Consider the following 17,414-nt stretch of genomic DNA (forward strand, 5'->3'; position numbering starts at 1 on the left):
TTTTCAACACTTGCAATATGATTAGGCTGTGATTTCTTAAAATCACTATACAATATCATGTGATGCTTGAGATTACATATTTTGCATGCATTTGAACAATCTTTCACTACATGGTTGACAACTTTCAAATAATTAAAAGAAAGTTTGTTCTGTTTCGCAAAACTTAATCTTTTGGATACACCTAATTTCTGAAATTCATTTCACTTGTGTAACGCATGAGTTTGTTGACAAAATGAACACAAAACATTAGTACTCACATAAGTATTGTCTAACATTTTTTACTTCCTTGACATTACATTTACTGAGATTCGACTTTGATTGCGTAGACGTTACCAATTATAAGGCCTAGCTTTTATTTTCTAAAAAGACATGAAGTTCTTCTAAACTAGCGAACTATTCCCTGTTTATTTGATTTTCAAAGACCTTACGTGTTTGTTCATCTGGCTTTTCCAAAACTAGCTGCGATATCAATATACCTTCCAAAGAAGTATCTAAGTGTAACACCTTAAGTATATTTATGTTACTTATAGCTTGATTTAGTAACGTTCTTAAGTCCGCCACTAAATCTTCATTGACATTTGGTAATGACAACAATGCCTTTATATCAGCAGTTGCAATTAATTCCGGATTATTGTAACTTTTGTATATCATTTCCCAAGTAAGATTGAAATTGTTACCTGTCACTGGTATATGCTCAACTAATTTCCTTGCTTCACCTAATAATGAGGATAACAAATAATAAACACTTTGAATATAATCTAAACTCTGATTGTTTACAACCAAACCACTGAAGGGATCATGAAAATGTTTGAATTCTATAACTTGACCTTTAAATGTTGGTAGCTTTATGACTGGTATTGTTAGACACCCTATAGTCATGGTTGAATCACTTGACTAACTTCTATTGCTACTACTAGCCTTATCAGGAGTTTCAAGAATCAACGCCATTCTTGCAAAATTATTGTAGTAAGTAGCTTCAAACAACTCTCTATCCTGTATGTATTCATTGTTTTCGTCCTTTAATTCAAGCTCTTTTTGTACTTCATCGTATTCTTTGAATATATTGGGTAAACGTGCATACATAACTTTAATTTGCATTACGTCACCGTCAACTCCAAATTGTTCAACAGATGTTTTCATTCTTATAAGGGAGGCTTTAGCTAGGCATCTTGCCTTTATAGAGAATTTGTATTAGAATCCATTGCTTGTGATATTTCTACCTGAAGTCCTTATAACAACAGACCTTTTACACAATTAAAAAAGAAAGGAAAAATACTTAACTACGTGACTACTATATGCCGCCTTTTGTTTTTCTTCAGATTGCAATGAATAGCTAAATGCCTGTCTTTACACATACATACTTAATACGGATGTTTGAATGATTCAGTTATTCTTTCCTTCTTGGCACAACACTTTCTCCACCGGCCCGAGGACCTAAAGAAAACTGTTTACGTTTATGCTTTTAAATGTTCGCGATTAAGTTAACTTAGCTCAGGCACGTAGCCAGGATTTCGTGAAGGGGGGTCCGTGACATGAAATACTGTGGTCATCACAAAAGGGGCTAGATAATTGTAAACTATTTTACTGGAACATATATTGGTTCGTTTAGCCAGGATTTTGTAACCGCGGGGGGGGGGGGGGGGAGCGTAACATGAAATTCTGAAGGCCCAGGAGCTCAATCAATCTAAACTACTTTACTATCAACATATATTGGTTTGTGAGGATATGTTGGTAAATATTTTAATAAACTATGAAGAAGTCTCGAGTAAAATTTTAAAAAACTTATTGAAAAAGATTTTACAATATTTACATCCTTCCTCTGTTTATTCAAATATAACAATTTTCCTTTCATTATGACCTCAACTATTATAAAAAGTACATATTCACTATTATAAAAAGTACATACTCAATAATGTGTTGTAAAATATTCTGACAATATCTGCGTTCCTTTTTCTGTTGGATCAAATGTTAACAGAACTTTCTTTCCACATATATTTTTCTTTTTTCATTCCGTCAACTACTGACTGTTTCACATGACAGGTTAAAGGAGCAGTTGAAAATTGTTTTTGAAATAAAATGTTTGATATTGCAAGGATGCGATGACGAAAATTATTATAAAAAATGTCCACGCTGTTATACAACGGCACTATGGTTTCGGAAGCTTGAAACCTCCCTGACTAGTAGCAGAAATTCTGAGAATTCCGTAACTTTTCTAGAAATTTCAAATTCCCTGACTCTTCCAGAATATATCGCTCACCTCGCAACCATGTATTGCAAGTAATACAAATTTCCTCATAAGAAAGAGTAACCAAAAGCTTCCTGTAGTTTATTTTCAACGCTGATCCTTCTTTTTCTCATTTCATTTTGTTTAATCCTTCCTTATTTTTTCATTTCTGGTCTCGAAGGGGGGGGTCCGTACCCCCCCTTGGCTACGTGCCTGCTTGGCTGGTAATTTAATGTAACAGTTTTAACTTCTAAAACTTCTTTTTAGCTTTTATGGTAACTTGCTAATCGCTACTTATCACTAACACTTCAAATAAACCACACAACACATATAATAACTGCACTAGTGTTCATCACATTTAAACAACAAACTTAACTTGAAAATTTTGTAAGAAATGTTCGTGCCTTGCGCTTTATGCACCGTCTCTCTTTAACACTTTCCGTCTTGAATAACAAATCAAATCTAAATTCCGAAAAAAAAAAAAATGTTTCCAGTTCTTAACCCTTGTCCGGGCAAGATATTTTTGTAACGTAGACGGGCAACTAGGCCTAACTAACTCTATTAGCCTTACCAACTCGATATGTTCGTGACTTTAACTTCGACTAACGATAAAAGAATTCAGAATTTTATGTCATCGAAATATTTATAGTTATTGAAAAATTCGAAAAAAAAAAATAAAAAATGAAGCTACTGGGCCTGGGAGGCCCCGCTTGCCCGGATAAGGGTTAAAAATATTACTATGTAAGACCACGGTTCTATTACCATGGTTCTATCATTATCATTTTTTTTACATGAACTGAGTTAGTATTTTGAAGTAATGGTTCTTCTTACATTAAACTTATTCTTTAACTTGGTGCTGACATCATAAACCGTCTCATACACATGCCTAAGCTGCACTTTGTATAAATATTTCGTATTCCTAATTAAGATGCAGTTTTTTCTCATGTTTTCTCCTCTTGCATAGATCATCTAAATTGTGGGAACAAATTTTATGTCTATATACTGACTGAAGGGTGTGGAGAAGAATGGAAAGAATTAGTTGGGTAGAGCGGAAAACGAATGAGAGAGTGATAGAAATGGTGGGTGAGAAAAGAACACTTTTAGATATTATTAGGAAGAGGAAGAGAAACTGGTTGGGGCATTGCCTAAGAAGAGATTGTATCATGAGGGACGTCCTAGAGGGTATGGTGGCGGGAAAGAGAGGGAGGGGGCGAAAGAGACTACAATTAATGGATGATATTAAAACAGAAAGATCATACGTGAAGACGAAAAGGTTAGCGGAGGACCGTGGAGCATGGAAGCTTCTCAGCTGCAGCAAGTGACCTGCCAATAAAGGCAGAATACCTATGATGATGATGATGACTGAAATATAAGACTTTCCCAAGTTACAGAAAATGCAATCTTCTTTATTTATGTATGCTAGCAGTCTGCCTACGAGAGAAACGAAAGTCAAAGAGCTTATGTAAATGAAATAAAACTCAGAAATAAGGAATGAGAAATGTACTCTTCTTTATTTTGGTAACTACATAGATTTAGTGTTGAATAAAGGTTTCTGTCGCTTCCTAGAAGTTTAATTCCTAAGTTTTTGTCTTTTCGTAACTAATTTCTGTCGATTCTTTGAATCACCGAAGAATTTCTAGAAAATCAGGCATGGAGAGTTTTCTTCAACCCGAAAAGAGAAAAATAAATTTCCAATGACTTACTTTTAGAAAATGGAAACGAGCCTATCCCTTGGTCGATATCCTACGGAGATCAGAGAATGGAAGAGAGAGCTTTCCAACACATCTGCCAACAAACCGTTATTAGCTGATGAGTCAACTCACTTGTTTTTCCGAATGTCGGCATGTGCCGGCACCTAACAGACAACAACGATACCACTCTGTTTTTCTGTAGCTTCTGGCATCTCACAAAAATGTCTTCCACGGGTGAATATTACTAGAGAAACTAAATAAATTTTACAGGCTTTTTATATCGCTTTGCGAGTCAGTACAGATAAGCACAATATGTATCAAAAGATGAAGCACATAGTCGAGACCAGGTTTAACTGACGTTAGTTCAAGCTCAACTAAGTTCCATAAATCCTTTTTGTGTTTCTGAGTATCTGTGTGCTGGTTGGCGTGTAAAGAAAAAACGAACCTTAACGAAGACAACACTCATTGTAGAACAGTCCAAACGATAACAAACAATGAGATGGCCTCGAGTTTTCACGAAATGAGATTTTTGTAAGCAAGAACGTAGCATGGGCGTGTAGTCCGAGAACGCACTTCATATCGGTCGTGTGTCTCCAACGCAAAAGAAAATTTTAAAAGAATGCTCTTTTGTTTGCGTATAACGTCCCACGTTGAAAAAAGAGAATTCAAAGGAGTGTTACAAAAGACAAACAAAATTAATAACATCAGTATCCCAAATCAGAAGCTACTATATCTGGAAATTTTCAAAGGTTATCTGAAACTGAGTAAGAAGATAACGCATAATTTAAAAGAGATGCTCCACTTATTGTAAAACACCTGATATATATACATAATCGTACAGAAAGGTGTTTGCACGTAAACAAACGACAATAGACAAAAAGCATTAAATAGGAAAATAGGGACATATTATCATTACCGGAATATAAAGTTTACTGAAATCCCGTAGGATCTTAAGGATTCAAAATTGTTTCCTTACATACAATTATGGTTCGTTCGTGCTTACGAATCTCACAAAAGGCAGTTTGTTCTTCCATCATGACTATTGATTGTACCAAAGCGTGATGTTCAGTGCCCACAACACAACTACCCAGAAATACCAGCCGGAGCTCATAGCGTTGGTAGAACAGTACCCTAATTTTAAATATGGATAGTTGGGAAAGTAAAAATTACAGTGGTAGTTTCTCTGTCACAAACGAGGGCAGTTTAGAATTTAATCTGCATAGCTTCTGTTCAGTATTCACTACTAAACTGAAAGCAGTCAAGCTTGCTCTTCATCAAATGCTGCAGTTTTTCCTGCATTATGTGGTCATCTGCTCTGATAGACAAAGAGTTATTATATGTCTGCAGAATGTCTTCAGTAAACAAGCCCTAGTGCAAGTTATTTTGTGGGATGCCATCAGCTAGAGCAGGACTGTTGTCGTTGTCTACTGAGTACCTGGACAAGACAGCATACTGGAAACCAGCATGCTGACATAGCATCCAAGAGCTCCACATTGTTACATATTGCACTGGGATACTCTCTTCTGTGCTCTGAACTTTTTAGCTATGCATTTCTTCAAAGCAATGCACTTTCAATGGCAAATGGATCGGATTCAGTGCAATGAAAATGAGCTCTTAAGATTTACGCAATTATGAAACGTCGACGGGTACCGCTCGGCGAGATAGTGTTTTTGTCACTTATACCAGACACTTTCATCTAACTTATTTTTGTTGAGTGCGTAGTATTAACCGTCCGTGTGGTGAAACCTGTCATCCACTATATATTAGGCACATTCTTATAGAATGTCGAGAATAATCAGACCTCAGAACCTTTAATTGTACCAAAAAATCTTAATAAGTTTTTAAGAGACAATGCAGTGTTTACTGACGGTATCCTCAGTTCTGTTCTTGAGATTAGAATAGTTAACGTCCTCTTAGTTTTCCTGTTTTTTTCATGTTATGTCTTACTATTATTACTATGTTCTTACCTATATTCTTGTAATATATTTTATTTATTCTTTTAGCCTTTCCATGTTTCCTGTTTTATTTTTATAGCTTTTAATAATGTTTTTATTATGTCTAATTTAAACTTCGCCTTTATATCATTTTTGTTTTAAATTTGTGACGTACAGCATGTATCTGTCGGTTTTCCCTTATTGTGACAGGGACAAGTAGCTGCGCTGCTGATATCCACGTTACATTCCAGTAATCAATCAATTGAAAATTCTTGCGATACAATGTGAACAGCTGCGGCAGTTCCTTCAATACCCCTCCAATTATTGCAATGTTGCATTTTCGCAACTGTATTAGGAATCTGTTAAGCTAAACACGACGAATAAACAAAATTTCCATCAAGTGTTTATCACAATCTAGAAATTTATAGGACTTCAAAATAATCAATCTTGTTCTGAGAGCATATAAGAAAATACTTATATTTGTTTCCCGTTATTATTGTTTATTTTTTTTAATTTGAAAAATGGTTAGTTTAACTATATGCATACGTAAATTTAAATCTAGATAAGGTATTCTTAACTTGTATCAATTGGTCCTAAGGAAGTATCTTTTTGGAAATAAAGTCTTCATGTATTAATGAACTTTTACGTGTATCTTAACAAATGTCTGTGTGTGTTCTTGAAAGAATATGCCAATGTTTCGAAGAATAATGTCACTCCACGGGCTGTTGGTGTCCTGGTACGATGTGTTCAAAATTGCAGCTTTTAAGTGGACTTAGACCATTTAAATTGAAAGCTTAAATTCCGGGAGTTAGTTTTTTTGAAAGCTCAAATTCTACTGAATATCTGGATGGAGTTTGAGAATTTGAGTTTTCGGTGGTCCTGCAGCGTGAAGTTGGCATGATCACCTTTCACATGGACTTAGAGCCTATAAATTGAAAGCTCAAATTCTTGGGGTTGGATTTTCTGAGAGCTGAAATTCTACTCAAATTCTGCACCGAGTTTCAGAAGTTGAGCTGTTAGTGGTCCTGCCAACATAACGCACCTCTGCACGGGAAGTTTCGTTTATTCATCGTGTTTAACTTAACAGATCCCTAATATAGTTGCGAAAATGCAATATTGGAATTATTTGATGTATATTGTAGAAACTGACTGAGCTGATCACATTGTGACGCAAGAATTTTCAAATGTTTAATTGATTACTGGACTGTAATGTGATCAGCAGCACCGCTACTTGCTGCTGCTTTTCATTTGAATGTAGAAATACGGATTTCTACATTCAAATGAAAAGCATTATATAGAAATAGACCTGAGCTCTTTTAAATTTGCACTGAGTAGAACTGGCTTACGAGAAACGAAGAGGGAGAATCGTAAACTTCAATATTTTCGCTCGTACATGTATTGTTGAAGTAATATATAAATGATTCTGATTCCATAAAGTTTTATATCTTTCGAGATGGAAAGGTTGAGCAATATTAATCTAGTTTTCTTATTGCTGTAAGTTTGTCAACAATCAATTTTGTTTCTTTGGTATTTTATTTTTTAAATAATAGGCTTTTAGATTGTGTCGTTTATTATGCTCTCACGTAAGTATTGGTAAACACGATCACTTCGAATTTCGAGTATATATACTAGTTACCAGGCGGATATTTCCTGAGTTTCCTCAGTTATAGAGGAATGAGGCGTATGCACTAATTTTACGTAACTGGCAGCTGCACATAGTTTCTGTCACCCTCCTACGGCGCTAGTTGTAGGCAGGCCCGTGCTGGGATAGTAACGAGGGCGGTGGACAAGTCTACTAAAAGGGCGCCCATACAAACGCAAATATATATATATATATATATATATATATATATATATATATATATATATATATATATATATATATATATATATGTGTGTGTGTGTGTGTGTGTGTGTGTGTGCAATTTTATATCAAAATCACCAAAATTGTTTTAGTAGTAAAATTTTTGTCAAACAAAATTAAGCTAAATATATCAAGAACTTAATATAGGCCTATCTCTATGGCCTATAAGCGCAATAAGTTTAATACCGCGCAATTGGATCCACTTTATACTTTATACTAACCTTATCTATGTGAAATCCGTCTTAACGGTTTCCTCCCATCTTCTCTTCGGTCTTCCTAATGGTCGTTTCCCTATTTGGATTTCCAGTTAAAAATTTGAAAGCGTTCCTACTGCCTTTCATTCTTGCTACATGACCTGCTGATCTAAGCCTAGTAGACTTGATGACCCTTACAATGTTTGGTAAACGGTATAAATTATGCACTTCCTCGTTATGAAGTTTCCACCGTTCCGCATTCCCGTTCTCCTTGGAGTCCGAATATTCATCTCAGAATAGTGTTCTCAAATTCTTTTGCGTCTGCGTTCTTCCCTCAGAACAAGCGACCATTTTTTGCAACCATCAGGCATGATTGTTGTTTTATATATTTTGAGCTTATAATTATTACAATCAGTTCTGTTGCTTTTCTTCTGAATTGGAATAATGATTGATTTTTTCCCACTCTTGTGGTAATTCTTCCTTGTTCCAGATAAGGAGAATGAGTTTGTGTATCTTTTCCCACACTTTTTCCCCTCAAGCTAAAATTAAGTCAGCCAAAATTTTGTCTACACCCGGAGATTTATTATTTAAATTTTTATAGCGATACCCATTTCTATTTGGTAAGGTTCTGTACGGTTATGCTGTTTGCATTTCAATTTCTCCAAGAACATTAGTTTCAGGCTGCGTGTTAAGCAAACCGTAAAAGAAATGTTTTAATCTATTCAAGATGCTATCTGTATAAGTGATATTTGTTCCGTTTGCTTTCATTAATATATAAGCGCGAGGTTGAGCCTTTTTTGAATTCAATTATGCTCTTATAGATATCCCGAATATCTTTGTTTTAACTATTATCTTCAAGTTTATTAATTTGACCTAAAAAAAATCGCCTTCGTTCTAAAAGTTTTGGAAGTTTTCCGCCAGATGACAACGACATTTTGTGTAGTTATCTCATTCGGATGTTGTAGGCAATGCTGTTTCGCCTGTTTTCTCTTGTTTGCTAGTTTAGTAAATTCTTGGTCGAACCACGGTTTGCTCCTACGTATTTCTGCATGCCCATTTTTAATAATTCCGCTGAAATTTTAATGCTATATATAATTTCTACTCAAGTATCCTCAACACTATTGCACTCCGAATCTTCTAAAACCGAGTATCTATTAGACACTTCAGTCTGGTATTCTCATCTCAACTGGAGTTCCTTCGTGGCTAAGCGGTTAGCGTACGCGCCTTTGGCGTGACAGACCCATGTTCGATTTCTGGCGGGAGCTTATATGGTTCGGATTCCACGTTAATCAGTAACATATAGCATGCCGTCTCATATAGCCGCACTGCTGAAAGGGACGCTGTACTCAAAATTAGCTCAACTCTCCTCTCAGTTGGCTCTCCTCTAATTTCTTTAAATTAAACTTCTCCGTTTGCATATGTAATATTTTCTTTATCCAACGATAGTCTGTCTCTCTCTTATTATCGATACTACCAGGTACTAATCAGTATCGCAGTCAGCTCCTCTGAACGACCGACCATCAAAGACTGTTTTCTCCTGTCTACTAAAACGTGTTAAATTTCATTATGTCTTTTTATATCTGTTAGCTAAAGTCCAAGGATATTTATGAATGTCACGATGTGGGAATTTTGTAATCTTTACGATCAGTTTTTCGACGTTGCAAAGTTCAGGAGTCTAACTTCGTTGTCACAATTTTCCTTATGCAGACTTTATTCCCTATAATCGGTTTGAAAATACCCTCTCGTCCTACCTTCGCATTGAATTTTCATGTGGTATTGCGGGAATAGGCCAAATATCCAATTCTATTCTTTCGTAAAAATTGTCTTTTATATCATCATCCTTATTTTCTGTTGTGGCATGTATATTTGAATTAATACGGTAATATCAGATAATTTACCCTTAAGAGAAGTGAAAGAAAAATCTATCATTAACAAATTCAACCCATATAATAGCTGATATTATTCGTTCGTGAACTGAAAGCCCTGTTCCTAGTTGGTAATTTTTAATTCCTTCCCCATAAAATAACGTAGAATTTCCGGACTTGACTGCCCCCTTTCCTTCTCATCTAACTTCGTGATATCCTACTAGGTTCATCCTCTACTTTTATAACTCACTCGTTACGGATTTTAACGCGCCTGCCTTATAAAAACTTCATACATTCCCTGTTCTAAATCTCATGTCCATTTTAGTTTGCTGATTTCGTGCCAAGTTATCAGTCCTGATCCGAAGACTCTGTGAATGTATATGAACTTTCTTTTTACAGAATGAGGTTGTTAACCTCGTACCAAATCCCCAAACCGGAGGAACACCCTTTGTAGTCTATCCACGACAGCTTAGTCAGTACATTCGCAGCTAACCTCTATATCTAGTGACCTTCTCCTCGATCCAAAATCTGAGGACGCGCCATGGTGACAGGAAGACTACATTTCACGAAAGTTAATAGCCACTAATAATCCGAACACTGCTTTAAAGCACATAAGAACAATCAATATGCGCGGATGTGTGGATGCATATTAAGGCTGTGTAAGCTTGTATGCTGTTAAAATCCTAAATCAGGAACAGATCCTAGTGTCAATGCAGTATTTCATAAATGCATCACACGTATGACTCAGACTGTCCGAACTATTCTTGATTTCTCACAATGACTTGTTTTATAAATACGTAGCTTCTTACATATTTTTGTAAGTGATTATACTTTTTACCTGTTCTCTGATAATAGCAACTGTACGAATGTACAATACAAAACTGGTATACGGAAGAATAAAATTAAATAAAAAGCATTTATGTGATATTTGGCAGGAACCTTATGTAAAGGGCGCCTTGTACCCTTTACAGGTTATTTATAAGCAGGCACTTTTTGAATTTATAATAGAAACCTGGTATACAGAACAACTAAAACAACTTATCTATAATGTAATGTTTTGCAGGGTGCCTTATGTAAAGTGCGCACTGTACCCTGGACGGGTTCTTTACCAATAGTAGACCCTAACTGTGAGTATTTATTATACAGAACTGTCGTATACAGAAGTGATTATACTCTTTACCTGTTCTCTGACAAGAATAAATTAAATCGTTCATCTTTGATGTGGTTTCGCAAGGGCACCTAACGTAAAGGGCGCACTGCACCTTTCACGGATTCTCTACCAACGAAACTGAAAGAATTTATTATTAAAAACTTCTATCTTTATTTATAGTGTGATGTTTCGGGGGGCGCACCGGGACATGTCCCGGTATCCCGGTGGGCCAGCACGGGCCTGGTTGTAGGTAAACACAAATGGGACTTGTTTGGAAAACTGGTCTCGCGAAGAAGTTCACTCAGTTATTCAATTTCTGTGGGCGAAACATGTAACCACGGCTGACATTCACCGGCAGTTGGTAGAGGTTTACGGAGAGATTGTAATGTCTCGTCAGCATCTCGAAGAATAGTATTGGAAGTTCGCGGCTGGTAGAGAAAATGTCATCGATAACGAATGAAGTGATCGAATCAGCACGGTATCAATAGATTTCAACACAGCTTGCGTGGAGGAGCTGATTCAGGACAACAGGCGGATCACTTTACGACACCTCATCCCGCACTTGAAAGGAGCACGTAGGAGGCCGTCGTATCGCTTCAGACGAGGAGATGAAACTTAACTTTTATAGCGGGGCTGAAAACGCAAGAAGAAGATTTTTAAGAAAAGGAGATTTTCAAACTCATTCAACGGTGCGACAAGGTTCCCAACCAATATGGAAATTATGTCGAAAATAACCTAATATATGTACTATGTGCTGGCTGTATTGGTTGTGTGAAATAATACACACACATTTCACTGCAGGCTTTATAACCTTACTTTCTGGTCACTCTTCGTATATATTGACTTACACGAAACTTCTTATATTGATTGGCTCTAAAGGAAAGTTTCCAGAACAGAATATTCAAGTTACTTTTAGTTTTGCAGAAGAAGTCCAAAATACTTGATTTATATGCTGTAATAGTGGTTATTCTGGTGGATAAATGTGTTTATTATCAGTATGTTTTTAGACGCGATTTCACTTACTTTTGTATCTGTTACGTTCTATGAAAAATTTGTAATTTTAAAAGTTATTTCCACATAGTATTGTGACAATATGATTATCGTTGGCATGCTATAAATATAAAATTAATTTAAAATATGAACAAGCGAGCTGAACGGTCAATATTCTTGCTTCACAGAGTTCCAACTTCAACCTCTGGCTGACAATCACGTTTTGGGCTAAATTCAATGCCGATAGGCAAATATTGCGGTGGTGTTTACTGTGAAAGGCTGGCTAGTTTTCTTCCGAAAATTTCTCCTGACGTGGAATTGTTAATAGTATTAGAGTAAAATGGCTTTTCAGATCCATTTAGAGAACAAGGAAAAAGTAAATATATAATTTTAATGCAAAGTGTATATTACATTAGTATAAATAATTGTATTATTATTATTATTGTTATTTCAAATTCATATCGTTATTCTTAGCAACATATAATGAAAGAAGGATTAAATCAAAAGTGCATACAGGTAGGAAACTGTCCAATATATAGATAGGTTTTCAGTATTTTATCTTGAAACAAACTGTGATAGCGGGGTTGAAAACGCAAGGACAGGATTTTTACCAAAACTCATTCAACGGTGCGACAAGCACCACAACCAATATCGAGTAAATATACTAGATACTGTATTTTCTTTTATCGTAAGCGATGCGAAAAGAAACGATGTTCAAAACCACTTAACAATCATCGGCTAAAACCTTGATAAGCTAAATTCTTCATTGGAGGTGTTCGCTACATTTTCCGTTTTTGAAAAATACAGAATAACTTAAAGACAATGAAAAGCATCTAGAATTTAGAAAGTGGACAAAATAGTATCTCCGAAATGCTATGATATGAATAGTAGTTGGCTTGAAGAGTTCAAATATAAAAGTAACCAAAAGAGTTCTGTCGCTTTTTGTGGAGGTCTGTGTTCAATTGCCACTCACACCGTCAGTTGAATGCGAATTTAGATAAGACGAAGGACAGTTGTTGGTGTGGTTATATCCAACGTACTGCCTGGTTGTGGCAGTTCAGTTACACCATGAATTAGCGTAAGACAGAGTGAACATGGGACCTCGACAGAGAGTCATAAGGGCGTATGCTATACGAGTTGAAACTAGGGTCAAACGCCGCTGCAATGGGGCGGAAGGTATGCCAGGCCTTGGTGAGGGTATCGTGACTACGCGGACAGTGCAGCGCTGGTTTAACAAGTTTAAGGACGGTGACACTCACAGACTCGCCACAAACACTCGAAGACGCACCACGTGCCGGAAGACAAACACATGTATAAAATGAAGATCTTAATTCAGCAATTGAGGCGGAAAGTGTTTAGATATGTGAGGAACTGGGACTACAATTCGTATGAGTGGAGAAACCATTTGGCAGCACCTCCATCAACTTGGAAAGCACTACAAGTTGGGTCGATGGGACCCACATGATTTTATTCCGGGCCAGAAGGTAACGCGAGCAGACACCTTTGTTTCTTTGCTGTCTCGCTGAGGAAGCACCTATGTATGGACAGGGTGTTGACATGTATTGAGAAGTGGGTCCTGTGTGAGCTCCACGCCGCAATCATCATTTGTTAGCATCCCCTGAACTGATTCGAAAAGAGAAGAAACCAGCACTGCACTAGAAGGTTCTGTCTGTTTGGTGGACTGTTGGTGACATCGTGCATTGAGAACTGCTACCAGCTCTTCAGAACATCAATGCAACTGTGTACTGTCAGGAGTTGAGCCGTGTTCAAGAAAAACTCAAAACTCTGGAAAGTTGGCACTTCTGATTTACAAAGGGGTCTTGTTAGAGAACATCGCAAAGCCCCACGTGGCTAGAATGACCAGGGACACCATTCTACGCCTTAGATGGGAAACACTTTTGCATCGGCCGTACTCCCCGGACATTGCACCATCGGATTATTACTTGTTCAATTCCTGGGACTATCATCTTAGATGATGCCAGTTCAAACCCGTAGTAGAGGTGCATAATGCACTTAATACCTTCTTCGCTTTACGGCTCACTAAGTTCTAGCGCGATGGAATCCATGGCCTTCCAGAACGTTGGCAGAAGGTCGTCGATGTTGATGGGGACTATTTTTGATCTTCCAGGTACGTCTTAGGTGATATATCGATGTTCGAAGGTGGCGGATAAAAAAGCGAAAGAACTTTCATGGTTACTTTTATATTGTGTAACAATATGATTGTCCGATTATTATGACGTCATAAACCGCACTCTTATCTAGAAACAGTTATCAATTTCTTTAATAGGATTTTCTAGATAGTATCTATCTCACTTGGAAGTTTTTGTTGTTCATTCTCTTTAAATTATTCGTTAAATCTCAAAATAGTTGGGGAGACTTAAGAAGCATTGTTAACATACGTTATCGAATTATTGTAATTTTAGTAACGACGACTTGCAAGTCATTTTCGAAAGTGATACTAAATTATGTGGGTTCATTCTAAATATCATTGATCCTAAATAACCCGAGAGGATTAATAATAAGAATATACTGAAAGTCTAATGTAAGTTTCATTTCTGATTTTTCATGTTCCTAGCTACTATATATTGCAAAGTCTATTGAAAATTCGTTACTTGTATAAGTTTTGTCGTTTAATGTGAAGAGATTGCGAGTAATTCAACATTCAACTGGTATTGATATTTCTTTGTACCATTTAGAGGAAAGGATTATACTATTCAAAACATCCATATCTGATCTTTCTCATTTTAACTTTTAAATAGTATATACATTTCTATTTCGCAGCTAGATTCATAATAATTACTTATCTAAGTATTACTTTGAGTTTAATTTAAAAGTAACTCTTCAAGGATTTTGTATAATTTTTCCAGCTCTCCTGTGTCATCGTCCAGCAATAACGTTGCTGGAATTTCAGCTGAAACAACACTGGAAAATCAGGAAATACATGAAGCACGTCCTGGTAAATCGTGTCCTCAATGTCTGAGAAATCTAAATAAGCATATATTAAAAACATTCATAGAAGAAGTACTTAACAACCCACAATGCAATTTAGTGCATCACTTTAAATACTATGAAAGTAGAATGACCGAGATAGAAAATGCTGAATGTTGTTGCAAAAATGAAAGTACAGAATAGTACGTCAAAAGTATAAGCATAGTTGATACAGAAATAAGTTTTTCCAGAACAGCAGGTTCAAATGAGTGTATTAATACGAAATTTATCCATTTATGTTTTTATAACAAGTATTATTTGATCAATAATTGTTTTGCTCATGAGTCATTTTGTCTTACAAGGTAAATTACAGTTCTTAGTTATACATGGATTTTATATGAAATATTATGTGGATGGGTGTTGAGAGAAAATTAATGGTTTCATTGATTTCTGTGCTCACAGTTTCATATTGTAGTAAGTCAGATAGTGAATTTGACTGAAACTGATTCTTAGTTGGCACCATCTGATTTATCTGTATATGTGGATACAAGGATTTTAACTAAAATACCACACTCCATTTCCACTTTCTTTTTCTTATGTCGATTACAATGGCTTCTAACTTATCTTTGATCTCTCACAAACCAAGTTTTTATAATACTGTTGATAATAACACTGAGTAATAAAAGAAAATGTTTCCCGTGTCTCAAGAATTCAATTAGGATAATGCGAGTCCAAGAAAACCATTTTAAGTATCATGTATTCCCCAATGCCTGACGTGTAGTTAATAGGTCAGAAACAATCTCGCAGAAATTGCCGAACTTATTACTTCTCCCCAAAATCCCTGTTGATTGTTGTAAATCCCAGCCATGCTTTTCTTGTCAATTTCATTAACCTCGTCATTGAACTTTTCTACACAGACACTTTCCTGATTTCAGAACCCAAAAGATAATCTCTCGGACTCGAAAATTTATCTAACCTTAATCCTGGGAAAGTTTAAATGATCAAGTAAACTAAATGACAATTATATTTGGAAGAGTATACTTAATGCGAAAAGTTCTTAATATTAGGGCAGGATTGTCGCTAATATTAGCATTACTGTTCCATTCAAGATTGTACACTGTGTTACGAGAGAATACAATGATGCATATTGCAAGCATTTATATTCAGTTAAGTTTTATTCTCGTCAGGTCAACAATCTTAGGTTGGTTTGATGCTTCCGTATCTCGAGCCAGACTTTATTTTTATGTACTTTTTATTTCCTACATCTTCTATTAGTTGTTCCATATTTCAATCGCCATTCCCTACGTAGCTAATAAGGTAAATCCTCAACGTCATATAATGTGTCATATCGCTTCTTTTGGAAATATTCAATATATTGCTCTTTCCTTTTACCATTTCCAATGCTATTTTATTTGATATCTTGTGCAGCCATCTAATTTGTACCACATTTCGAATGCTTCCATTCTCCGTTTTTTTTTCTTTTCTCGTAAAGTTTATATCTCATATCGCCTCAGGTACCCTGGATTTTAATGCTGTTTGCACCTATTATAGATTATATTTCTATTCCCCAACTAACAGAATTTCGGCACTTGCTTCATCAGGAATCTCTTTTTCTTGTCGTTTCTTTTTTCTGCATATCTAATAACTTCTGATTTGTTCTGATCGATCTTCATATTGAACATTTTACTAATCACGTATTGCATTCTCTTGAGACTTAGTTCTAATTTTTTTCTCATTGTCTGCCAAAAGCAACGCAATATTGTCTGCAGTGTCCTTATTTTCTTTATTTGCTTCTTCAGCGTGATTATGTTTTTCCAGTCTAAATATCAGCCCATCATCTTTCGTACAATAGTTTGTTACTCGAATATCATCCATTCACATTATAACAATGAATTTTAAATTCGTGTAGATAATTGTACATCTATTTGGAAAAAGAAACATTATCTATAATAGATATAACATTACACTTATTGCTTCATACTTGTAGGATTCTATTAATTTTTCATGTCATTCTGAATAACTTCTATTGAATTTTTTGAGTTTTATATGCAGTCAGCCGAATAAGACTCAATTCTGCTATGTGTAATTCACTAATATTATACAATATCAATGTTTATGAATATGTGAAATGTTATTATGAGTGAATATACGGGAAAGATTGCTATTTCTTAAAATATTTTCATATTTTATCAAGAATATGTTAAGAAATATTAGTTAACGTGCATATCATTATATATCTAGGTATGTTGAGATCAAATGTGATCGAGTTTCTGTTAACGAAGATTAGTAAAATTCAAGTTTTGCTTGTGTTTTCATTTATTAAATACTAAAATACTATTATTGTAGAACTGTAATTAACTTTTTTTTAAAAATAAAAAGCACTGACCAAAGCTTAAAACCCACTGTATTTTAAATTATAATATGTTACAGTTACGATTATTGAATACGACTGTACCTACTTGCAAAATCCAGATGCCATATAATAATTCAAGCTTCTTATAGTTCTATTCACTTCTATAGTGAATACATTTATTTCTATTCACTTTACAATAGTAATACGTTTATGATCAATAT

The 17,414-nt window shown here is 35.4% G+C and overlaps 1 protein-coding gene across 2 annotated transcripts in view; it reads left to right on the forward strand.

Moving 5' to 3' along the window:
• LOC145680969 (heat shock 70 kDa protein 4L-like) overlaps nucleotides 1-17,202 on the forward strand; it is a 331,629-nt gene extending 314,427 nt beyond the window's left edge. The window contains exon 13 of one of the 2 annotated variants that reach the window (XM_081752187.1): nucleotides 14,780-17,202. In XM_081752187.1, the coding sequence (XP_081608313.1) occupies nucleotides 14,780-15,044 (265 nt within the window). In that variant the 3' untranslated portion in view covers nucleotides 15,045-17,202. The remainder of the gene's footprint in view (nucleotides 1-14,779) is intronic. The other variant, XM_081752188.1, reaches the window with a different exon arrangement.
• The last annotated feature ends 212 nt before the right edge of the window (nucleotides 17,203-17,414 follow it).

The sequence above is a fragment of the Thermobia domestica genome, chromosome 3 (genome assembly GCF_964235325.1).
Source record: "Thermobia domestica chromosome 3, izTheDome1.hap1.1, whole genome shotgun sequence".
Lineage (NCBI taxonomy): Eukaryota > Metazoa > Arthropoda > Insecta > Zygentoma > Lepismatidae > Thermobia > Thermobia domestica.